The sequence below is a fragment of the Augochlora pura genome, chromosome 3 (assembly GCF_028453695.1).
Source record: "Augochlora pura isolate Apur16 chromosome 3, APUR_v2.2.1, whole genome shotgun sequence".
Taxonomy (NCBI): domain Eukaryota; kingdom Metazoa; phylum Arthropoda; class Insecta; order Hymenoptera; family Halictidae; genus Augochlora; species Augochlora pura.
Window position 1 is genome coordinate 26,270,518 of NC_135774.1, and position 24,307 is coordinate 26,294,824.

A 24,307-nucleotide genomic window follows, 5' to 3' on the forward strand; every position below is an offset into this window, starting at 1 on the left:
CGTCAGCCTACGGCTCGATTTTCGCGGGAACTTCGTGACGGTTCAAGGCCATGGGATCAGCCTTGGGGAGACCTCGCGCCGGATAGTCAGTGACCGAAATTGAACCGTAGACATTATGCGTGGGGCGCGCGTACGACGGTTTCCGGTGTCGATTCTCGCGCGGCTGGGCCTCGTTTCGTTGGTGATCCTTCATCTGCCCAGTCAGAATCTGGCGTTCGACAACTCGACCGGCGTGTTCGTCGAGAGGTGCAGAGCCGACTGCGCCGCGCAGAGGGATTTTCTCAGCTGCGGGAAGTTCAGGGTTGTCAGGTGGCTGCACAGTGTCGTCAGGGAGAAGGTATTGTGCTCTTCTTCTGTACGAAGTGTCGCGGTAGATGGATTTTCATTTCGAACAGAGATTAGTCGGAGTCGAGGGTTGGAGGTCAGTGGGAACGTTTGTTTCTTGGAGATTTGTAGAACATGCACGTGAGCGAACTATTATGTTTACACGTGGGTGGCTAGTGAGAGTACTAGAGGTGCTGCAGTGGGACGCCACTTTCTCGGGTTTTTATTTCTTAATTAAGGTCACTGGACTCACTTGGTCACTTACTTCGCGTCTTGCTTCGAGAAACTCGGACCTTTCTTAATCGTTTCTGCACATTTGGTTAAAAAAATATTTCCAAGTGTCTTTCTGGCTATGCCGATAGTTGGTACATTTTTAATAATTAGTTCTATTTATTCTGTCAATTTAGATGATCATTTTTGTACTCTAGATTAATAGACAAATATTTCTAAATTCCTTTCAACTTGTATAAATTATTGGTAGGCTTTTAATAATTATTTTTATTTTTTGGATCAATTTAAATGTCTTCTCAAGTTTCCATCACTTAACATAAATATTTGATTCAGTTGTAAACAGTACCTGTCTCTTGTAAAACAATTGAAAATATTGATTGAACTCTTCCAAGTTGCACGAACATTCATTCTCTTTTTTTAAATAAATTTAAAAATATTTTCACGTATCTTTTAAGTCGTAAACGCTTAATAAATTTTCTATAACCATTTTTTTTCTCTTTGGCCAACTGTAAAATATTTCCAGGTGTTATTTAAATTACATATTCACTTGGCAACATTTTTTATAATCATTTTCTACTCTTCGATCAATTGAAAAATATTTCCAAGAGTAAATTAAATTAGGTAATCTCTTGTTAAAATTTTTAATTTATAGACATAACCTTACTTCGACATTTTCACATCTTTTTGGTTCAACTTTCTTCGCTTTGAAAACGGAAAAGGGTAGGAAAGGGAAGACGTTTTCGCGTCGCGTCGCCAATTCATTAAAGAAACAGTAGCTCGTTCACGGTCAACAACCGACTGGTTCATGCGATGGTGCTAATAGCTTGCGCCAAGATCGAAAGTCTAGAAAGTCATCAAGTCGAGCATAGCCCAGAAAATCTGTTCTCACACCTCGTTAGGGTATCGTCGTGCCCCCTAAACTTGCACTTCCTCGTTTCGCTTTAGGAGTTCAGCTATGGTCCGCTTCGCGTTGTCAGAATACCTTCTCTGCCGAGCCAGTTGATTCTTCCAAAAGTGCCACAGTCCAGAGTGTTCAAGAGCGGCGCCGTCGAGGCCTTGAACTTCGCCAGAGACATTGTCGAGGACCTTTTAACGAAACGTGCTGTCGTCTACACCATTGACAATGCTGTGGCTGGGAGGAGTTTCGGAACTATGCCGATGATCATGGACGAAGATGAGATCACTGAATTGCAGGCTAGGAAAAAGTCCGATGGTAATTTCGATGATCTAATTAAGCTCGGTTCACACAATTTTCCATTTTTTAAATAATTTTATAGGTCGTACAGAAACATTTATTCAGTTAGTTAAATACATTTTTAATTGTCGAAAATCATTAAATTATAATACAATTCTCAATTTATTGGTTCGTTTAAAGTGCTTTGATTCCCTATCGAAGTGCTAATCTCGTTAATGCAGCAGTACGATCGTCTAATTCGCAGAAGACTGGAGACTGTTCAAGAAGAAAAAGTCAGTGATTCTGCCTCTGCTAATCCTCTTGAACCTGCTCAAGCTGAAGCTGTTGCTTCTGCCAGTGTTCCTCGGCGTGCACTTCATCAAGAAGTTGCTGGTCCTCGGCTCATTGATGCTACCATCGATGCTGTCTCACCTGAAGATCTGCAAAGTGCCGCAACCGGCGCAAGCCCATATGTATCCACATCACACCTGGGCCACGGCTGCGGAAGCGCCCGTCGACTATCCGACAGGTAAACGAACCAATCCATCGCGTTCCATCAGCTGATCGGTTTTGTAACATCGGTAGGACGTCCCGACTGTCCTTGAACGATCGCCCCGAATACTCCTAACCGATCGAACGTCGAACGACCAATGAAAGATTCCCGTCAACAACAGTTACATAACGTTCGACGATTTCTCGGGATTACGGGCTGCACGAATGACCGAATTCGTTAATGTTTCGAGCACGACGATAATTTACGTAATCACGCGACCTTGTACGGCTAAGTTCATAGCCGCTGGTGCGTGATGTCGCTCATTTGCTGAAACACAACCTCGATCGTGTTTCCGGACTTTTACGTATTTACGAATATAGAGATATCTGAATCGGAAGTGTAATAAGTAGATTGCGACCGTGGGAGACGGATAAGTTAAAGATGAGACCGTCTAAAACTGGATCGCTTTATATTAGAATTATATTCTTTACATAGTAGTATACTGCTGTACTTTATATATATATATTTTTTTTTTCATGTAGACTTAAGCATTTAAAGCAATATTGTTTCCAAATTAATATTGCTCCTAATATCCAAGATTAATGTTAAATTTATAGCTCAACATAACTAATCCGTAGCATAAACTATACCTGTAAGATATTTGAACGATATTCACAAATACGCAAGTATCCGTAAACTTATGAACGGGGTGTATATAATCCAAGTGTGTTCGTAAGAGAACACTTCAATTTGTTTCTCCTTGATCCCGCAGGATACGGACAGGAGGAGGCGTGGGCCCACAGAAACGACTACCAGGGTCACCTAGGCTACCCTGGCTACCCCGCTTACCGCAACCCCTACGGCTGAGGCTGACGAACTCCGTGGATCGTTCTTGTCTCGTTCGTTGCTGCCAGCGTCCTCGGAAAACTGGCAGAATTATTGGTTCCTCACCTGCGGCGACTTTTTTCAGCGCATTCCGCACGTGCCGATAGTCTCCTTCCGGTGACTCACTAATCTCCTTTCGGAGCTTCTAAGCGTCCTAAGCAGCGTCAAACAGACCTGGTCGCGCGTAGAAACTTCGTTTAACGGTGATTACCGTCAGTTTGCCGCGAGATTTACTTGCTAAGTAACGCTTTCACGCCGCTTCGTCAGGCTCCGAGACAGGATCGAGATCAGCTTTCGGGCGGAATTATGGTTCGGGGGTTTCGGATTAATTTATTAAACGTTTAGGCGAGTACGGAACGGGACCGGTTTCTCTTCCGTTGCTTTTTACTTGTAGCTCGATCCTGTTCGCTAACTGTTGGACAATGACGATCCGCGGGACACTGTGGCGAGAGTCACGGAAGGCGTCGGTTTTTCGATGATTGCATCGTGGCCCAAAGGAACTGTTCCACAGCAAACGAACTCGAGGCGCACGCGAACCTCGGTCAACTAGCACGGGTATGGTCCGCGAATAGATTTAGTATACGGTACCGAGAAATTTCGACGGGCGCCTCGCGTGATGACAAAGACTTCCTGGATCATAGTGGAGTGGTGTATGCTTGCGAATATATGCGTCTAATACTGCGACTGTGGTGACTGGGTGTATCTTGATCCAATAAATCGAATGTGCAAGGCGAGGAACTTCGTGTTAAAGAGAGATTTCGTGTTGAATGGAGTATGGAGTTCGAGAATATAGAGTAGTTCATGGAGGAGGATGGTTCTCGGCTGTGAAATGGTCCTGGAGGGATTCAGTAAGTTTCTCCAGGAATTAACGACGTCTTCAGGATGTCTTCAAGATTCACCATAAGTTCAAGCATAATTCTTGAGGGGCCAATTAAGATCCGAGAATCCTCTTTCAAAGACCACTTAAAGAAGGATCATTCGAGGATTCATGATAGACTATTATGCAAAAGCTACGAAGATAATCAATGACCTACCAACTTTAAGTATCCTCTGTCTTATTTACTCAGCAGATTCTATTGTCCATATACTTATTCAAGACCATTTCTCAAACTGACTAAGAACAAACTGCCAAGTCGAATTAAATCAACCATCCATCTAAGTTGTCCATTTAGACCGCTACCAGCTTTTACATTTCACACTCGAACATCCTCCAGCACGGTGTTACTGTGCGATCCTCTTACCCAACAATACATGCGTAAGACCGACACGCGATCCGCTCGCAAAACGAAGCTAATCACCAGTTTCCCCGGTTAATGGTTTCAATTAGCTGTAATTATGCTCGAGGATCGTTTAAAGCTGGCTGAGCATCGCTCCCGTATGAATCCTTCGAAAAGAAAATGCCCCGTCGCTGGGCATTGGCGGTCAAGGTCGGGCCAGTCGCGGCACGGGTGACCTACTGACAGATTTGGACCCGCGCCCTGGCCCCGGTGCGTGCGCGCACGCACGCACACGCTTCCTGGCGCGCGTGCTGACCCACGCCAGACCGTTATCGGTCCCCCCGGGACCAGTCCCAGGCGGATGTGGCTCGACGCAGCTCGACGCAGCCCGAAGCCGCGCGCAGCACCGACTGCAATCGCACGTGTGTGCTCGCGCGGGAGACCTGTTCGAGCGAGTGCCGTCGACTGTTTCACGACAGCGGTACCGCGCTAACCATCCACGAGGCAGCTAATGACAATGATCGGGCGCGGGCCTGGTCGGGCTGAAACGGTAGACGCGCCCGGCACGGGAATCGGCAGGCGATGCCCGAGACCGAGACAGTCGACACGCAGCCCTGAACCCGCCTAGCCATAACTCGACCGTTACGTTCTTACGTTAGAACCGACCTGCAAGCGAGTATTAACATAACGGCGCGCGATCGCGATGCGTACTCCCGATGCTCCGCGGTAGCGTGGTCGCTCCTGCGGCGCCGATGAATGATCGCTGCTGGTCTCTAACTGGGCCCTTTTCGCAGCTCCGGCTTTCGGTTCGATTTGAAAGCGTTGGGGACATACCTGCTTTAGTTATCGATGACGCTGCGTAAAATTTTTCTGGGCAGGTGTATTTATTCCTTTTTATTTTTGTTCGATGATTTCAACGGGATAAATCTTTGTTATATAAAAAGTGGGAATTATTAAGAGAACTAGTAAACTTTGATGAGAAGCCAGCAGTAAAGACTAAGACTTAGTTGTATGTAGTAAGTTGTAAGTAGTCTTACATATGAGCACGAGTTAACTGATGACCGATCATTATCAATGTGTATTATAAAATAGGGTTGGTTTGATAGCTAGCTTGTTAAAATGTAGTTGTACTTAATAAATCATAATCAGCTTCTTCCGGATTTTTATACTGCTACCATGATGGTGTTTTGTTTCAAGATGGTTAGGGATGCACTCAGAATTATTTAGAAAAAGACTAGACGTACAGAAATTCAAGAATACAATTAATGATTAAATTGTTAAAGTATAGCGCAATTTATTTAATCTTAATATAAATAGTCAATTTCTTCAGGTCTTTATACTACTCCAATGACGACGTTTTATTGGAAGGTGGTTCAGTATGAACTTTTAGGGGTTGTCTGAATTGATCAAATAGATAGCTTGCTGAAATATACAAGAACTTATCCAATCATAGTACACTTATCGAACCTCTCCTAAATTCCTTAAACTGTTTCTATGGTAGTCTTCCGTTTCTGAGATGGTTGGGGATAGACTCAGAATTGTTTCTAGAACTAATAATTCCATGAGACCGTCCAAATATTAAGGAGTCCAATCATTTTACAAGGACAATGCGTACTGTAGGAAGCAATCGCAGAACACTTTCTAAAACCGGTTTGTTTTTCGGTTCCTGGTCTACTCCTAATTCCGAGAAGCAGCTTCGAGAATTAGTTCTCGTTTCATGAATGATTCATACCTCCTACGGAATAGTTTTTTTATATACTTCCTGCTAAGGGGCTACGAATCCCCTCGCGTGGATATCCACGAATCTGTTGAATTCCAGCCGAACGAAGATGTACATAGAAATTTTTGTGGCTGCTTCGCGTTACCTTTGCGAGACGGGTACACAGCGAGTTTAGGATGGGGCCCGGTGTCCGGAATTTTAGTAGCGCAGTAGGACAAGACAAACAAACATTCTTCGGTGTCAAACACGATAATTATGCATCGAGAGTTGCCTGTCGGCGCTCACAGGCTTGTAACTTCTGGCCAATTCATTAGTAATTCCGACGTGACCGTGTCCCATCCGAGATTTTCCAAGAAAGTATAAACTAGACGGCGTATCTGAAGAATCTCGTCTTGTCTTATCAGCCGAGGGGATTGGAGGAACATCGGCTATCAAGACGAACATTGCACGCTGATGGGCTGACCCGAATAAGTAGAATAAGTTATGTAGCTAATAAATTGGCATTGTACTGTTATTTGTTAGCCGTTGACAGCCGCGATTTCTTTAATTAACACCATCTACGGAGACCCCCAACCCTGCTAACTCCGCTTACCGCTTTATCCATAAGGGAAAATTAAATAGCGGATCCGTTACAGAACTTAGCAGACTATAAATGAAGCTGGGCGTAGTAATATTACTATAAATCAAGCGGACTCCCATAAATACGTCCATCGTACAATGTGTCACAGTTTGAGGTGATAAAATGCAATCATTGGAAGGATAACCGGTGCAGGGAAAATCGTGTTAAAGATTTTTATCGTGATGCAATAAAGTATGGTCGGTCGAGCATGGTGTCGTCAATTGGCAACACGCAAGAGGAATTCTTTAAAAAAAGGAGGGCAACGATCACCGCGCGACCTTCTTTTCGAACGAAATATATTTCTAGTGTGCCTCCGCGGCATTGACATTGACCGATCCAATAACAACAAGCCACCGGCCGGAAACGATGATCACGCCAATCAGTGGAGCGAACGTCAAGGACACTGCTGTGTTTCTCGGATGTTTTTGTCGTCGGATCGTCTCATTACACACTCGATAAACGACTGATCTAGAGCGACTTTGATCATTATTTTTTAATTATGTTGGGAGATTGTGAAAAACCACGGAGGACGATTTACGATGATTTCGTGCTTAGGGTTACGTGAGACGTTGAGCACTTCCGTCGGAAGTGTGAGAAATTGAAAAATATCTGAGGGCAATATTAAGGTAATTTATTCTTAATTGGGTATAAAGGAAGAGAAGTGGTATGGTCCATCATGTATAATGATTCAACACGTTCTAAATATAGAAATCTAATCGTGACAAAATGTAATAGGAAATACACAAGAGTGCTACGAGGTATATTAAAATTATCTCTGCTGACAGAATTATTCAAATTTTTATGCCATAGTGAATATGGTAGAACAATGACTTAAACTAATTAATGCTTGCGTAATTTTAATATAGCAACATATTTATATTATTATATTATGTTACTATGTTACTATATTCCTTCTTTATGCAGTATATGGAAGTGCAGTGTTTTAAAATACTTTCTAAGATAATTGATAAGGGCGTTGTACGTGTCAGAGTGAATACGACCTTCGGTTCAAGAGGGCGAAATTCAGATTCGTACGGCGTCCACGGGATTTTCCCGCGGGAACCCGCGATCGCGATCGGTGATTTCGTGGAACAGTCGGTGACTCCTCTGAATTCGGGGCGAGGCTGCAGAGAAATCGCTCGTAAAAGTGTGCGACGCTCCTCGTTTTCATGGCGAGTTTGTTTGAATTGTCGTCTCTGGCACCTGACCGGCGCACCGCCGGGGTTCGTTACCGTTATCGACGCCGATTTTTCGGATGTTACCGCGGTGTATATCGTGGCGAGGAATAATCTACAGAGAGCCCATTGGCAAAGGAGGTGGGGTTCCCCGATGGCCGCTTATCGGATCGATCTTTTCGACGACAGAGAAAAATAAGCGCGGAACCGGATTAGTAACCCACTTAGAACCCGAACAGAAAAAGCTGGCCGGGGGGATTGCAGAAGATTTTGCAGGTTTGATTGGCGCGAAGAGGTCGCAAATAAAATTCTACGGAGTTACCGGATCTCGTTTGGATTCCACAGTGGCGGCAGCTTCCAATTGAAACTTATTTTCAACCGCGAGGACGCGCGTCGCGCAATAAAACGTCTTGAATAAAATACGTCTTGCGATTCGCTAAGAAGGTCGACGAAAGGCAGCAACAATTCATTCGGGGTGATCGTTCATTTTCTGACATCGGATCTGATGAAACCGTCGATTTTCCTTCATGTTCCTGTTGTTAAACGCATTCTTTTTCCCTGTGGAATCGCAAATCGAACACAACTTGCCTCAGATCTCCGATTCGTTCGTAAACTTTCATTAGCAATTAACGTATACACGGCGTAGAGAAAATTCTGTCTCTATATATGTATATTTACGTATGCTTAGGAAATAGGAACACTAAGATTTAATATCTTATATAATTTACCAGTTTGACAAATGTGTTAATAGGAAAGCTTTACATTAAATGCTTGCGAGTCTTTTTTGAAAATTATTAACGATTGTCGCACTCTCGGTTGTTGCAATTTCATAATTTTAATTATATTGATTTCTTTCTAATTTTAATTATCTCCACTTTATCGTTTTTCATTTCTATGCTGGTAGAAAATGAATGTATATGAACAGTATTAATAACTGAAGAAAAAATAGATAATTCAATAAACGATGTAAATTTGAACACTGAATATTTGCAGCAAAGAAAAGAGCGATTTTGAGAAAGGGACAGAATTTTCTTCGCACCCTGTATAACAGATAAATATTTCACCTCTCGCGGTTACCGCTCGCTGTTCAGTATGTTATAATTGAAAGATTGTTACCTCAGGACTGCGGGTCAAATAGTGAAGCATAATTTGTCGAACTGTTATCCTACGATCTCTGGTGGAACGAACTATTTCTGTGGAACGCGCGAGCGTTAAACGGTCAGTATCGCGTGTTCGGATCGGCGATAGCGCTTGACCACGCGTCGAAGTCACCGGAGCAGCCTTAGAATTATCCTCACGTCCCGGGCGGTATTGTACGGAAATTGGCCTAAGCTTTCTACGATGAAACCTCGCTACTTGCTCCATCAACAATCGGACCTGAAGCTCCAACACCCACCGCAAAAAAACGACAGTGTTTACCAGAATGTTCGAACTAAAATTGCCATAAAATTTTCGATTTCGATTCAGACTCGCTGTCCGCTGTCTCGTGGGAACGGTGGATGTCAACGACGCGACGCGACGCTGGGAAGCACCTTCGCCGTCATCCTTTCTAAATCGGCCGTCGAGAACTAATGGCTCATTACGGAACACCTGTGGCGCATTCTGATTCAATACTTGGACTAAATTTTCAGTCTCAACCTCTTTGGGGATCCACGGAATTTTTGGATGGGAATGAATCTTCCTACAAACCTTATTTGAGAACAGGTGGAATTAATCATGAATGGTTATGATTTTCCTGCGAAGTAAAACGATCTATTATGGACGCGTTTCCTGTCGGAGATTTAATTTAGCTATGGGTGTATACCATAACAAATGAATACAAAGAGATCTTGGCGTAGATAAATATAATTGGAGGATTAGGCGGCAAACTTTTAGAAAAGGGGGGAAACTACGTAACATTACACGTTGAAAGTGTAAATAATATATTTTCCAAAGGGCTTTTCTTTGCTGTAAATAAATGAATAATAATGATGTAGTACCTGTTTCTTGCATTTAATGCCCTGCCTCCGGGTGCTCGTATAATTTTATACCCTCTCAAAGGACTTTAAACGAACTCTGATAACACAAAGTATTAAACGTTTCTGGTTTACATCGACGTTATAAACCATTCAGTTAATTACCACAAGCTCCCAACGTAACATCGTCGAACTCGTTTCTGTACCGCAAAACAGCCAAAATAAAATTACAGAGCGTTTATGGTTGTGAACGGTAATCTTCAGTCATCGAATCCGTAGCAGATAGTGTTTCTAGCGCATCATCAGTTCAATCTTTAACTATTAACCAATTTGTTTATAGCTTCGCAAACTGATAAGATTTCAAATTGTCGTATGCTATTAATGAAGGCTCATCTTTTCCAAAATTTCCAAGCGCCGGCATAAGATTCGGCGTTCGTTTCCACGGTGTCCGAGGATAGGAAAAGATCATGGAAAATGGAGTTTCGGCTGACCAGCGTCATCAGCCGAAATTCCGGCCGGTGAAATCGGGCCCTGGTCGCCAGACCGGCGTCAAATTCGATCGGTTTTGTACGGTGGTGGACGTCAACCGTCGACGCATCAAAAAGGAGAGACAGAGAAAGACAGAGAAAGAGCGAGAGAGAGGGAGAAGCAGGAGAAGAGTGAGGGTTCCTTTGGCGGGAGCGGAACCGACGAATGAACGAACGTGGAAGAGAGGAAGGTGGAATGGAACGGACAGAGGGACGGACAGACGGATGGCCGGGTAACCCAGATCGGATCAGTCCAGTCGATCCGAGCAAGACTCGCCAGTACCGAGTCGACCGTCGCGCACGATTCCGGCGTCTCGATCGTTCCCTCGGCGAAGGTGTCTTGGTGACAGGAGCGTCGATCGTACCAGGAAGCCGATCAGCTGGACTAGGACAACTACCGAAAATTCTTCGACGAACCCGTGGTGACCGTAGAGCGACGTTGATGTCCAGACAGCTTGACAGTGAGTAACCTCAAATCTCGCGCGAGGAAGAAACAAATCGCCGACCGGTAACAGTTACCGGTCGGGGACAGTTAGCCGATCGTATTGCTCGTTTTGTCAATCAAAGGACGATCATCGGACAGCGACAGGTGAGGGAATAAACGGGGCGAACACGCGACGTTGACGTCGTTAGCCTCCGGAATCCCGTAACTGCTGGAGAAATAAGATTAGAAAAGTAAGGATCGATCCGCTGTGTCAGGTGGTTTTTCTCGTTGCAGGAGGCGTCGAGCGAGCGCAGCGGACCGCGATGCAGCTGTCTTTCGGCAGTAAAAGTAGTTAGCCGAGACAGAGAGAAAGAGAGAGAGGAGAGAGAGAGAGGCAACGGAGGCAGCGAAGAGTACGCCAGGCGGAGAGAAGGGACCGAAGTGACGGGATCCGGTGCGCGAATCGAAGGCCGGCAGGAATGGGTGGATCGAGGGCCGGCTGGATCCTGGCGATCCTGGCGGTCGCGTGGCTCAGGCCGGCGGTCGGGGTCAAGGACCACGTGGCTACCTTCAACGAGACCGGTCAGCAGGAGGACGCGATCGCCAACGAGGTGTCGTTCACCAGCGAGGAGACGCCGGACCATCCTCATGCGGCGCCAGAGAAGCCCAGCAAACTGGACCTGAACATCAATCAGATGATACACACCGACGACGAGTCGCAGTATCAGATCGAAGCCAGCGAACTGGAGAACGCGACGTCTATCCCAGACGACGTTCACTGTTCGGAGCAAGACTCAGGACCTTGCTCGAAGAAGGATAATTCGCGGGACGACGCCGTGTCGGACGGAGTTGCGAGGAGCGACGACGCCGAGTCGGAAGGGGTTGTAGGGAGCGACGACGCTGCTAGGAAGAACGAAAAAGGTAACGACCGGCCGGACGCAAGCCTTGTCGATAAAGCTCGCCGGTACGCCACGGAACACGTAGTAAAGATACGTCTGAGCGAGGACTCAGTACCCTCTAGAAAAGCTAGAACCTTCTTCAACGGTGAGTCCACGGAACGTCGAGTCACGCTTTCGTAAACTCGCGCACCTGCCGCGCAAGATGCAGCGATGTTGCTATGGCCTGGCCCGCCTGCCTCATTTCACTGTGTATGTGTGCGATAAGGGTGCTCGGAGGCTGATTGGGTCTTGACTGTAGTCCGGCGTTCTACGCTATCGTCTCCTGCCGACGATACTCTTGCTAATTTAGAAACTGGTAACCCTTTGGGGCCTGACGATATCTTGTCGCTTTAGTCGAGGTTATTTGCTGAAATACTTTCTCTAATGTCCTCTAAGATGACATGCAAGCGGATATTTATGCAAAACGGAAACTTTCTGCAGTAATTGCAAGAAACAGGGATTTAATGAAAATGTATGTCCTCTATTAATAGCTTCAACAGGTTAACAATAATGACACAATATTTTACAAATTTTTTGTCGCGTTCTAACCTTAGAATTTAATTCGCTTCTAACATAAATCTTGTATCTAGGCATTTGGACAGTTTAGAAAATCACGATGTCCTGTTCTTAATTAGCATTGAAATAGAAACGAAGCAAAACTGAAATCATAACGTTAGAAATTTCTAACAACAAAACTTCATCATGGATATAAGAAACATCATTGTTCTTTTGCTCTGCGCAATTTTACTTGACGAATATGGCTCGAATAATCGCGAAACACGGAAAATCGAAATCCATCACGCTGACACAAGCTTCCGTGACATTCCAGAAATTCTGCACAGCAGAACCAAATAGCGAAATTATGCGTGTAGCTTTCTTTCCACGAGCAGCACAATACGGCAACAAAAAGTGCTTCGATAGGCGTACGTATGTAGAGTAGGATTCGCGGTTAAGGAGCTATAAAGTAATTCAGGCCTTAAAGGGTTCGAACGACTTTCCCGAAAAACGAGAAACGCGAGAGGAAGATGAAAGGAAGTGAAAGAAGAAAGTAAATGTACTGTCGAAAGCTGGAACCTGATTTCTGCCGGTTCGTCGTTTTATGTTCGATTCTTGTACTTCCTGGTTCGGGTTTCATTGTCGGGCAGGTTTTCGCGAGGACGCTTAGAAATTCCGTTTGGAGACGGTGCTATGGTCAAGAGCCAAATACGCTTCGAAATTACGGATATCATGGTCGGTGCACGCTGTCGACTGAAAGCTTCGAGTTTGTCAGGACGAAACCGGCACTCGGAACTTTCGGTTGACGGTGCATGTGCATTGTGCAGTGGCGGGAATGTGCACAGGGAACTGTCTTCACGCTCGCATTTTTCGTAAGAAGTTGCTTTCTTCGTTTACGCAATGTAACATTATCAGGTACATTCGAGACTTTGGATTATATAATTCCAGTTTCTTTAACGTTTTGCAAAGATTTTTGGAGGTACTTTTTCTAAAGTAATTTTTTCACTGATTTTAATATGATACTCTAATATGAGATACTTTAACCTGTTGACCAAGAAATTAACTTTCAACTCGTTTCACAATAGAGACTTTTCTCTTTCCAGTGAAACGTTGTTTCAAAGAGTTAAATCCAGTCTACAAAGAATTAATTGAACAAATTGAAATAATTACCCAGTCAACAGGTTGAACGACGATCACGATATCGTTCGTACAAGAATGGCAACTTCGCTTTCGAAAAGGCAGTTCCGAAATAATTACACTTAATTTTTCCCGCGACACGAGCACGTTCGCAGAAACAGCACGGAACCATCGCGCGGGAAAACGCTTGATACTCCCCACGAATACTTTCGCCCCTGCCTGTGCACGCGACACCGTCGAGACGAATGCAAAAATGGTCACGTAAGAGAGACAAAATGGAACGTTCACGCCGCGTGACACATGAATGACCGTCGGCTTCTCACATCACTGATTGGCTTATTGTGTGCGCTAAAAAGAAATGATTAATCCGGTTGGGTCACCGCTGATTGGCAAATCCATTCATACTAAATTCGCCTTATTAATCTCGCAACGATCGTACCGAATAATATCTTTACGTACACCCGAGTGATTTTCAGCGAGCTCGCGGACAACGACACTTGGATTGCGAGAGAAAGAGAGCGAGAGAGAGAAAGAGAGAGACCGAAGGCGAGAGAAAATGCTGGCTGCAGCATGGCTTTCAGGACTAACCGCAGGGCTTTAATTCGCTGGTACTTTTGCTTTCAGCCATCTTTCAGGGAAAGAGTACCTTTTTAACAGGATTCGGACTTGGTTTTCTAGCGTTTGGCCTGAAGAAGCTGCTGCTGCCGCTGATTTTCGGCGTGCAGATCATTAAGAGCGTTCTGCTGGCGCTATTCCTGCCCAGCATCATTGGCAGTATTGGTAATATCCTTGGCAAAGGTACGTTCATCCCTTCTGTTCGATAGGAATCAGTAAGATAATTGTTAAAGTCTCGAATCTTTACTTCGAAGTGTCCATCTTTATCCATTAAATTGATCTGCATGACGCGAAGATCTCTTACAGATTTATAATTTTTCTTTGACAATCTGCACTAAATATCTTACAGACTGTATTTTATATATTCACGACTTTGTCCTATCGGCTCAAGAAACGTTAATGTACAGTCTGCGATCTTCAGGTGGCCAAATGCCTGAAATTTTGCATGAACTAACTTCACAACGACATATTATGCACCTCTGAGGTCACCTGAAGATTGCACCTGCGATGAACTCGAACTAGAAAATTTTCTTAGTCGTGATAACGGCAAAGTCTGAATGAATGTATACATTTTTAAATAATTAACCCTTCAACCATGGACAACGTAAAATTCGCGTTTTAAAAATTTTATAAAATTTAGCGGGCCACGCCATTATCACGTGGACCTTGATTTTTATAAAGAGGAAAATAATGGAAAATGGTTTCTTTCGTGTAATCGAGTTTAATCTCTCTTAAGTATCATATCAGGCTATTGTTAGTTGTCATCTGTTTCTTTATTTATTAGTGCTTATATATTTATGAATGTTTAGTGCAATCCATAATATTGAAAATAATATATCGTGTAATTTATTCTGACAGATTGACATCACATTTTATTATACTGCCATCTTATTTATTTAGAAGTCTCGCTTCCCTTTTAAAATCTATTTTAACTAACTATTTAAATCTATTTTAACTAACTAGTCCGCGACTTCATGCCAGAAAATCAAAAACACGCTCGCGGTTAGAGGGTTAAGAGAAAGTCCGTCGTCGATCGCGATTTCGGCACGATGTTTTTGAAGCGTGGATCGTCATGGAATGATTTGATTGACACACTTCTTCGCAGGTGTTTCCTCTTTCGCGCAATCGGCGCACACGACCGCTCAACCGGAAGAGAATTTCGAGTTCAAGGACAATTCCGATCTCTACAACGACGACTACTTAAATCGGCAGCCGGTAGGGACGTTGCCGGCGTCGGCGATGTACGACGAGAGCATGATGCAGAAGAACCCGGAGATCTCGTCGCGATATACGTTCGTTAATCCGAGTATGACGCACGCGAACGCGATCTCGGATCGATATTACACGAGGCATGTGGCTGTGAACGGGCTCTCGTCGAGCAAAAAGCAGGACTTCAAGGTAACACCTATTCGCTGTCATTAACACCCACTTTCGCGTCTGAAAGCAGTGCCGGCGCGCTTGACCCACATGTACAAGATCTACAAATTATTGTCTAATTTTTATTTAAATCTATTTAAAACGTCGAATGCTTCGTTTCGCGCAAAGTCTGAAAGTTTCTTCAAGATAGCTTTAATAAGTGAGTTAATGAAAGTTTTAAATTAACCCTTTGCAGTCGGAGCTATTTCAACTGGAAATCCAAAGTATCTTTTTTAGACTCACAGTGTGTCCATTTTATATAACTTGGAACACTTTATAAAATATGGAATTAAATTTTGTGACTCGTGCTACAGTTAACAGCCCTTGTCAATTTTTTGAATACGAGTAAATATATAAAAATTATTTTGAAACGTGGTATAATAATTTTTATGCGGCTTCTTAGAGTCGCCACTCGACCGCAAAGGGTTAATTTCTATATTTTTAAATGGGCACGATGAAGCAGGAGATTGGAACATTTGAAGAAGTGGTTTCAGATATTAAGATTTACTATGGTGGTATTAATTGCAGTAGCTTGCGATACATAGGTAATAAACATGTCAGACATTCCGCTGTTCGAAGAACAAAGAAACAATCAGAGCACGGCACGGTACGTTACGTTCTCCAGTTAGACACGCGGTAGTAAATAATTCCGTGATCGGGTTACTGTTATTATAGCACGGAGTTTTATCGATAGTTCAACTTTCATTCACGTTTTTGCAAATTCCTTTAAAGTATAAGCTATAAATACGCGAGATGCGCGAGTAGGCTCAGCCAGCCATGGTCAGACGCGTCAGACGATGCCTATTAAACAGCCCGCATACTGAATATAGTTCTCATTTTTATTGGAACTTGATCGTTGCAACGTAATCACGTCATAAATCAAAATTGTCTTTATCTTTCTGAAGAAATTGTGATAGAATGAATGAAATTTTTCGTAGCTAAAATCGTTGGGTTAAAAATTTATGATTATATAAATTGTAAAGATACATTTATGAGTTATTTATCAAGTATAACATCTTAGTTGTGGTAAATATTAGGATTACAGAATTATTACGAATATCAGGATGAATATCATATCATTAATTTATAAATGAATACAAGATAGCTGCTTCTAGAGCTGCAAATTTAATGTAAATTTAAGTTAACTGTAAAATTATCAAGTTATACACACCCGACACCGTCCGCAAGCATTCTGACCCGAAAAAAAAAAACTGTTCACCAAAGGTGTTCCACGAGATCCCGACGAGCTCGCTGATGCTGACAAACTACGACCCCTTCTATTCGCCGCTGCTGTCACGCCTGGACGCCGTGTTCTCGCGGCTGGGCCACACGTCGGAGGGTTGCAGAGAGTACACGGTCTGCGCGATGTACCGAAGCCCGGCGAGGTACGCGCCGTACTCGAACCTGGTCTCGGCGCAGCTGTCGCGGGAGCTGAACGAGCTGCGCAGGCCCAGCAGCGACAATCCGGACGTCCTCCGGTTCTTCCGGTACATGAAGGCCGCGAAGGACGGCCAGGACGGCGTGAAATGCGAGGAGGCGTACACGAATTGCGCGACCGCGCGCGACGACGAGTCGCTCAGGCAGAATCAGGCGATCCTGGCGACCTATCAGGACATCGACAAGCTGGTCCACGCGAGGAAGCTGTAATAGGCGAACCAGGATCCTCAGGGTCGACATGGAGCGCTAGAACACAGTCTATGGGAATGGATCCCAGGACTGGAAACATGACCTCAGGACACCAGTCCGTCATTGTTTCACCTCGTGAAGTTGTTACTCGGGGTTGGTTCCGTTTCTTTTTCCGCGAGGATCATGGCGTGCAAGCTTGAGCCGCGGAATGGAGATTCAGGGTAATTATAGACACGGTTCGCGGAAATTAACCGACTCGATGGATTTATTTATATGCGACGCAGCTGGACTGATTTGGAGCTAGATTTGATCGTTCCGCAGATTAATGCTCTAGAAAGCTGGCATCTCGAGTGTGCATAAACGCGTAATGGCCTGCGCGGGAAGATTGCCGGAATTGCGTGCGGGTTTCTATTGTTTCGCCAGAGGTTCGGCGGTTTTCGATGCTTACGAGCACTTTTCCCGAACATTGTTCGGAGAGAAACTTAATCCTTAAGGTCACTGTTTCCCAGCGTAGAAGAAACGTTTTCTGTTCGTCGTGTAGAGTGACCAATTTCTGTACCTCTGGTTTGTTTTCTGACGTAAATCACTTCATGTTTACCAAACAAAATATACTAAATCTTTTTATTCAAAAATAAAATAAAAGAATAAGACAGCTCCTATTAAAAAGTAAAGATAATTAAAATAATGACATTACAATTTAATTGTCAAGGAAATTTAATTGTACATACAATTTAATTGTAAAGAAAATTTGATTGTACATACAATTTAATTGTAAAGATAATTAAAATAATGTAATATATCTTATTTGATAAATATATAGTTAATTATATCTAACAACGAACCAAAGGCACAGCAATAGGTCTATTATGTTAATTACGCATATATTTTCTCGAAATTACATGCATAAATGCATCGAAAAATTTGATTTTTGTTGAAATAACAGAATCGCGAATTGCGGCGAAAATCGTTGGGAAACTAGGATCAGAGGAACGGCCAGGCACACGTACGTCGATGTCTTAATTATTCGAACTCTCCATCGTCTGCGCAAGGAGTATTATCTGGTTCATGCTTGCATACCATCGTGCGTCGACCTAGCTTTCGCGAACGAGCGGGAGAACGCGATCCTCCGGAGCCATTACGAACAATCAGAATTCATTTCGCGTCGGTCGGTAGGACAATTAAAGTTCCAATCAAAACGCTTGTCGCGAGACGTTGATAGTGCGACGAGTAAAAACTGATGATGATGATGATTGCGTCGACCGCGGTGATAACGGTACACGTTATCCGCCCGGATCGTGTACACAGGACTGAAATGTGTGGCTCTTGTGTGTGACAGCTGTAAAAGTGCGTAATCGCGAGAGACACGATATCAGCTTCCTCGAACGAAATTCGAGATCCGTTATCGATCGTCTATATGGGATCGTGCTGACAATGAGTAATTTATGCTGATTTATGAAGTCGGTGGAGCACTGTCTTATGTTCGAAAGCATGTTATTATTTTTGAGAATTTTTGAAATATTTTTATAAATGCAAAAGTAGAGTCTTGTGAATTTTATGCAAGCAGATTGTTGTAAATATTTATTAGATTGGTGTATACAAGAATCGGCAAAAGTATGAGACAAAATTACTGAAATTCTGATTTCGTTCACTGATGACTAGTATGAGTAGATAAATAAAATTTGTGACAGTAGATAAATTGAAAAATATTCTATTTTCTATTTGGTTAATGTTCTTTGCTATTGAGCCTACAGATTTCTATTTTTCAATTATTTATTGATTAAATTTTAATGATAAACGATTACTCATTAATTATGAAAGCAGAGTACACAGAGATTTAGAACGAACAAGAATAAAGTTAAATCAATAATATAACTAAAATTCCTTAAATTGCTATATTGAATCTATTCAGACTATAGTAACGTTGCTAAATAATTTGGAATATTCATGGTAATATTCTAACAGTTACCAATAAAGATGGACAATATTATTCTATGATATTATATAATACAATTCGTGTGACCAATACTTATCTGTAAGAATTATTCAGGTTCCATCTTGGTACACGAGTGTTTCGTTCAGAATAATATTTTCCCTCTTAATTAACTTACCCCAGTATTTAGCACACAGCGTACTTTCAATTGTTATCTAATAAGACAGTTCGACATCGACATTTCGAATTCAGGAAAATACAAATCCTGATTAAAACTAACTCCACACGGCAAATCGAGTCAGCTGATCCCATATTACCTCGGAAAATGGTCGCGCCGTCGCGCCTACGACGCCGCCATTTTCCCCAAAACGGCGAACAGTGTTCAACGACATAGACTCTGAAAATAGCGAAGAATCATCGGCCGATGAGCCCTGCGTGCCGACAGCCCTTCAAACTCGCCCATAAGGGCTCGTCGCCCCGGCTCTTCGGCGCTAGTTTATTTATTTCGCGCGCGGACGTTAATTTATTGATAAATCGTGCGAGGTGTCCGAACATTTTCCCGCAACAATTAAACGACTATTTATTTATTCGAGCCCGGGCCGGATCGCCGGCCCGACGCGGCCCCGCGTGCCGCGTCCATGTACAGTGCGCCAATAAATGCTGTGACTGCGCTACGCCTTCCTCTCATTCTTGCGCAAAATACCGTTCCGGGAGCGTTAGCTAACACTGTAATTTTCCGACCGGCTTTCTGGAAGCGAATTGCGCAAAGGGCCGGCCAAGATCAAGGCGGAGGAGAGTCTCGGCCGGTGACTCGGTGGAGAGAGAGAAAACGAAAGGAGCCGATGACGCACGCTCGATCAGCGAAGGAAAGTCCGGCGATCGGCGTCTCTCGCTTCGCGCTCGTCCCGTCTTTGTTCGGAACAGCCCGGTTCCGGTCCTATATCCGGGGGACCACTTTCACTTTCGATTTTTAACCGTCCTTTTTTTCTACGATGCGACAACGACCCACGCGGATCTTCCCCTCTTTCGCGGTTCACGGCGCGACTCCTTTATATAAAGGAAAGCGGCGCCCGGAGTCGCTCTATGTTCATCCCGACCGCGTAATCGGCCGTCATTTTAATTCGGACGGGCCGCTCACGAGTTCCCAGATTTTGTTAGAAAGGTGAGAAAAACACCGTGCCAGACGATCGACCATTTCGGGGAACCGCTCTCCGACCAACGAAATATTCAGTCGACTTTCTTCCGTACGAACTGCGTGTGCACCTTGGTACAGTTATTCTGTAAATTACTTTCTTCTCGGGCCGGAAATTCTTGTGTGATTTGTGACGTCGCGGTTCAGACTCTTTGGAAGATTGATTCAGGTCCACGGAGGAAGTTGAATCCAGTAGCTTGATAAATTCAGTTAAATTCTGTTAATTGCTAAAATCAGTTAGGTTGAACTGTTGTTTTCAGCTGGCTAACTAACTGTGAAAAAATTCGTTGCCGAGTTTGCTGCCGGAATTAATAGGCTGTTCTGTATTTATACGATCGGTGGAGAACGTGTTAATCAACGCGTGCAGGACGATGACGTACGATGACGACACTGATACGAGCGTGGACAAAATTGTCTAGATTCCTTGATAGACTTGTTAAGAATCAATGAAATCATTTCGGTGAAATATTGATTTAGATATTGCGTAAATTCTTTCTGTATTTCATTCAATTTCTGTACAATTTTTAATGAGCCAGTTTTCAATAAGTATACCAGCGCAATAATTAGTTGATTTAATCGACACATTATATTCTGACTGTTCAGCAATTAAATGTACAGACCACAAGGTTCTTTAAATAATTTAATCGGAAATAGCATGGGAAATAGAGCGATAATTTTAGAGTCTAACAAGCAGCATATCATTAGAGCAGCACATTTTATAATCAAGATCAAAGTAATACAGTCAAGAGTGTATAGATTTTAGAATTTGTAAAAATTGTAGAAGGTTGATTCGATCTCTTTAAGGAAGCAGTTTTGGTAGATAGATTTGGAGAGGATCTAGTGATTAGAGTGGAAGCGAGTATAGTAAATCGAGGCGCTACGAGCCAGGGAAATTTGGGATACGATCCGCGCTGAATCGAGGAGAGTGCGTGATCAGCGTTACGAATGCCATGGACGCGCGGTCGGAATACAAGGTTACGGACCCGGTTCCTTTCAACCCTGATCGCCGATTGGCCCGCCGAGGTAACGGCACTTCCCGGGGATCTACGGCGCGGTTGGGATCCAACTCGCCGCGGCAGACGCTCGAGTGCTGTTCGTGAATCACGACGATCGTGATTTCTTTTTCTTTTTTTCTCTCGTTCCCCGAAACTGTGAAACGATGCCGCCGTTTTCGGCGTCCGGGAGGACGGCGATTTGACGGAGTGCTGGTAAGAGACGTCGATTATTAAACTAAAGCCGTCACGATCTTCTCTAGCATCGATCTCGATCTAGAAATCCCCTCCTCGATCGGACGTCTACAGCTGTTTCGACGTAGAATAGGTACTCGTTGCTTTTCGTGGTCTCGTTGTTGAGTATAGTATCGGTAGCCGTTGCGACAGGTATAACGCGAGCACGCGAGAAAGTGTTCCGTTAATTAGCAATACGGAAACCACGTGAAACGTGTGTCGATAAGGTGATGTCACTGCAGGTGCAACGTCCAGGTGAAGCAGTATGCGACTCGTTCCGTTGCTGGTAATCCGCGGTCTGCTGCTGTCGTGGATGCTGTTGCTGCCATGTCAGTCGGTTACCTTCGAGGATGGGGCGGCCAACGACCAATCGGAGGCTCGCGGTGAGTTCCGAATGTGTTCGGTAGTTCTGTTTCGGGATCTTGACGTTTGCGCTCGTTGATGAACGACACGCGAGCTTTCACACTTTCGCAAAACGGCGTTTGCTGCAGTGTTGACAATTTTATTATTTTTACTTATTATAATTCTTTATCGTTTTATTATTATTGAATTCATTTGTTGTCCTAATAGATAGCTACCAATTTTATTTTATTGTTTGAATAATTCATAATGATACCTCGATAAAAATCGACGTTTTTTTTGGCTACAAAATTTATTTTTAAAATCACTTATAAGATTGATTAATTCTGTATTTATTTTTAGAGAACAATGTACCACCGGAACCACAAGAGCAAGCAGCATTCAACAAAACCAGGCAGGGCAAAGGTCTTTTCGATTGGATCGGTCTAGGAACAGGACGGAATGTAGATCCCTATGTGGCGAAGACGAACAAGGGTTGTTTGAACGGTGATCTGGCGGAATGTTTCAAATCCCAGGCGTTGAATTACTTTTCAGACTTCTTCGATCACTCTCATTATGACTTGAACGATTATGTGAAGGTTGTTAGGATGTCTAGGGACGTGGTACAGGAAGTCAGTCGTCAGCCGTACGAATATTCCGGGGAAGCAAGGTTGGTATCAGAAAGGGTTTCGTCTATTGAAAAATAGTAGATTCAGAGTCATAGTCAGACATGACGCGAAAATTGTAGAACGTTTTGCTAAATTAGTTTTAGCGAGAGAGAGAAGTATTTTAATGTGGAGGAATTGTGTATTTTAATCCCAATTTAAAATTGTAATATTTTATCTATTAGACAAATTGTGTCTATAGTCAATTGGTATATTAAGAGAAAGAACTGTTATTAAAAATATCTTTATTAAAAGTATTTTTATTAAAAGTAAAGAAGCTGGAGAAAAGTATTTTTTATTAAAAGCAAACAAAGAGAAAGAACACTAGGTTTATATTTAGCAGCTAATTTTCATCGTAATCGATTATATAGTAGAAAATAATAAAAACAGAAATCCATGGTTGTCGTTAACCATATTACGATAATATTTAACATTCAATAATTATTATAATTAATAATCCTTTGCTCTTTCTAATGACTGGTCCTGTAACATAACTTCCAGTACTAATTTACTATTCATATTTCATTTAGTGGAATTCATTTGGCGATTTTTATTAACATCTTATATTTCATTTCTAGATCCAGCGACTCAGAATGGGACCAATTAATGAAGTTCGCCCTAAGAAAAGCAGAGAAATTTGTAAAAACAGTAGCCATCGAGCTTCACATTCCATCGGAAGAGACTGGGGACAACGAAGTATACGCTCCTCGATTTTTAGACGAAATTGCGGACGAGATTGACACCTTGGAGAACAAAAAGGACACTCTATTCTGTAAGCTCCACCCTTCTCTAAAACAACCTCCATCTTGAATGAAAATTAATTAATTAATTTCCTTCGTCACAGCTCGCCATCAGTTCAAGAAGCTCCTGTTACCGATGCTAATCGTCTTGAAACTATTCAAGTTGAAATTACTATTGTTCCTACCTCTGATCCTGGGTCTGGCGTCCTTCAAGAAGTTCCTCGGCTTCTTGGCGATCGTGATACCAGGCCTAATTGGCTTCTTCAAGCTGTATAAACCGCTCAGCCAGAATTACCATCCCCCAGTGTACAGTCAAAGCGGTATCGCTTACCCATATTACAAAGACAATACGAACAACTATGCGTACAACGAGCAGGACGCTCATCACGGTCCGGAGTACCAGGATTACCACAGGGACACCGTGTCCTTCGGCCAGGACCTTGCTTACCGAGGCTACCGAGAGTATCAGTCGTAAAACGCTGAGCAACTTAAACATTACCTTGAACAATACTCAACACTCTCTCCTACAATCAGTTAGATAAATACTTCCGCTAGATTAATCGACTCTTTCAGGTTAACTGAAAGTATAGGAAAGTTCAACCATCGGTCGCCATGACTTGTTCGAAATTATAGTGCTTTCGTATCTTACGAGTTGAAATATCTGGATATTTGTTAAAAGAGTTTATTTAGTTGTTAAAAATTTTTCTATGAAAGTAGGATAGTTTTAAGAGAAATTTCGAGGATTCACGCTGTAGGATGTTGCCATATTTGAACAGCGTATTATTTAGATGCTATACATTGTATTTAGAAGCCACGTGATATTTGCAACACCGTAGGCCTGTAAATATTATTTAATTATCGTTAAGTCTCGTCAATTTCGCTACAAAATTATTTATTTCATAGTATCGTAAACGTTTGTATTTTATACCTGTGCTAGCGATTAGTATCAATATAAACGAAACCAGTCGCCACATCCTGACGAGTTTGTTGTTAAACGCTTTATAATTTTTTACTCCGCGAATTATTCAGAGTTCGCCCACGAAAAATGAGAACGCGCGAGCGTTGTAAAATGAGTCTTCATTTCGTCTCTCGTTTCGCTAAATTAGGTTACTTTCGACGTCGCGCGATCCGAGCGAGAGAGGCGTCATTGCCGTTTTATGGTACTTTACCGTTCCCATCCGCGCGAAAACGTTCCGCGTATGGTTCACCCGATGCGTTCGCGAGATACCGCGCGACCCCGGACC

The 24,307-nt window shown here is 43.2% G+C and overlaps 3 protein-coding genes across 3 annotated transcripts; all 3 read left to right on the forward strand.

Annotated features, from left to right (window-relative positions):
* Positions 1-4,664, forward strand: LOC144479009 (uncharacterized). The gene is made up of 4 exons (XM_078197448.1): positions 1-337; positions 1,501-1,768; positions 1,995-2,258; positions 2,995-4,664. Exons 1-4 carry the CDS (start codon positions 116-118, stop codon positions 3,087-3,089), a joined length of 849 nt encoding a protein of 282 aa, XP_078053574.1. The 5' UTR covers positions 1-115; the 3' UTR covers positions 3,090-4,664.
* A 5,903-nt stretch (positions 4,665-10,567) lies between these two features.
* Osi24 (Protein) lies at positions 10,568-19,556 on the forward strand. Its single transcript, XM_078176792.1, has 5 exons — positions 10,568-10,781; positions 11,039-11,788; positions 13,993-14,112; positions 15,035-15,327; positions 16,570-19,556. The coding sequence occupies exons 2-5, from the start codon at positions 11,224-11,226 to the stop codon at positions 16,990-16,992; spliced, it is 1,401 nt and encodes a 466-aa protein (XP_078032918.1). The 5' UTR covers positions 10,568-10,781; positions 11,039-11,223; the 3' UTR covers positions 16,993-19,556.
* On the forward strand, positions 17,155-23,538 carry Osi2 (DUF1676 domain-containing protein Osi2). Its single transcript, XM_078176641.1, is given in 14 exon segments — positions 17,155-17,192; positions 19,347-19,462; positions 19,465-19,496; positions 19,498-19,704; positions 19,707-19,760; positions 19,762-19,848; positions 19,850-19,876; positions 19,878-19,927; positions 19,929-20,063; positions 21,562-21,577; positions 21,579-21,702; positions 22,022-22,328; positions 22,902-23,095; positions 23,168-23,538. Coding segments are annotated over 14 exon segments (1,758 nt in total).
* The last annotated feature ends 769 nt before the right edge of the window (positions 23,539-24,307 follow it).

Excerpts from the sequence above, each read along its gene's own strand:
- Osi24 (XM_078176792.1), top strand. The coding sequence starts at position 11,224 with ATGGGTGGATCGAGGGCCGGCTGGATCCTGGCGATCCTGGCGGTCGCG. Across the intron at positions 11,789-13,992 it reads AGCTAGAACCTTCTTCAACG|CGTTTGGCCTGAAGAAGCTG; the intron begins GTGAGTCCACGG and ends TTGGTTTTCTAG. Across the intron at positions 15,328-16,569 it reads GCAAAAAGCAGGACTTCAAG|GTGTTCCACGAGATCCCGAC; the intron begins GTAACACCTATT and ends TGTTCACCAAAG.
- LOC144479009 (XM_078197448.1), top strand. The coding sequence starts at position 116 with ATGCGTGGGGCGCGCGTACGACGGTTTCCGGTGTCGATTCTCGCGCGG. Across the intron at positions 338-1,500 it reads ACAGTGTCGTCAGGGAGAAG|GAGTTCAGCTATGGTCCGCT; the intron begins GTATTGTGCTCT and ends GTTTCGCTTTAG. Across the intron at positions 1,769-1,994 it reads GGCTAGGAAAAAGTCCGATG|AAGACTGGAGACTGTTCAAG; the intron begins GTAATTTCGATG and ends TCTAATTCGCAG.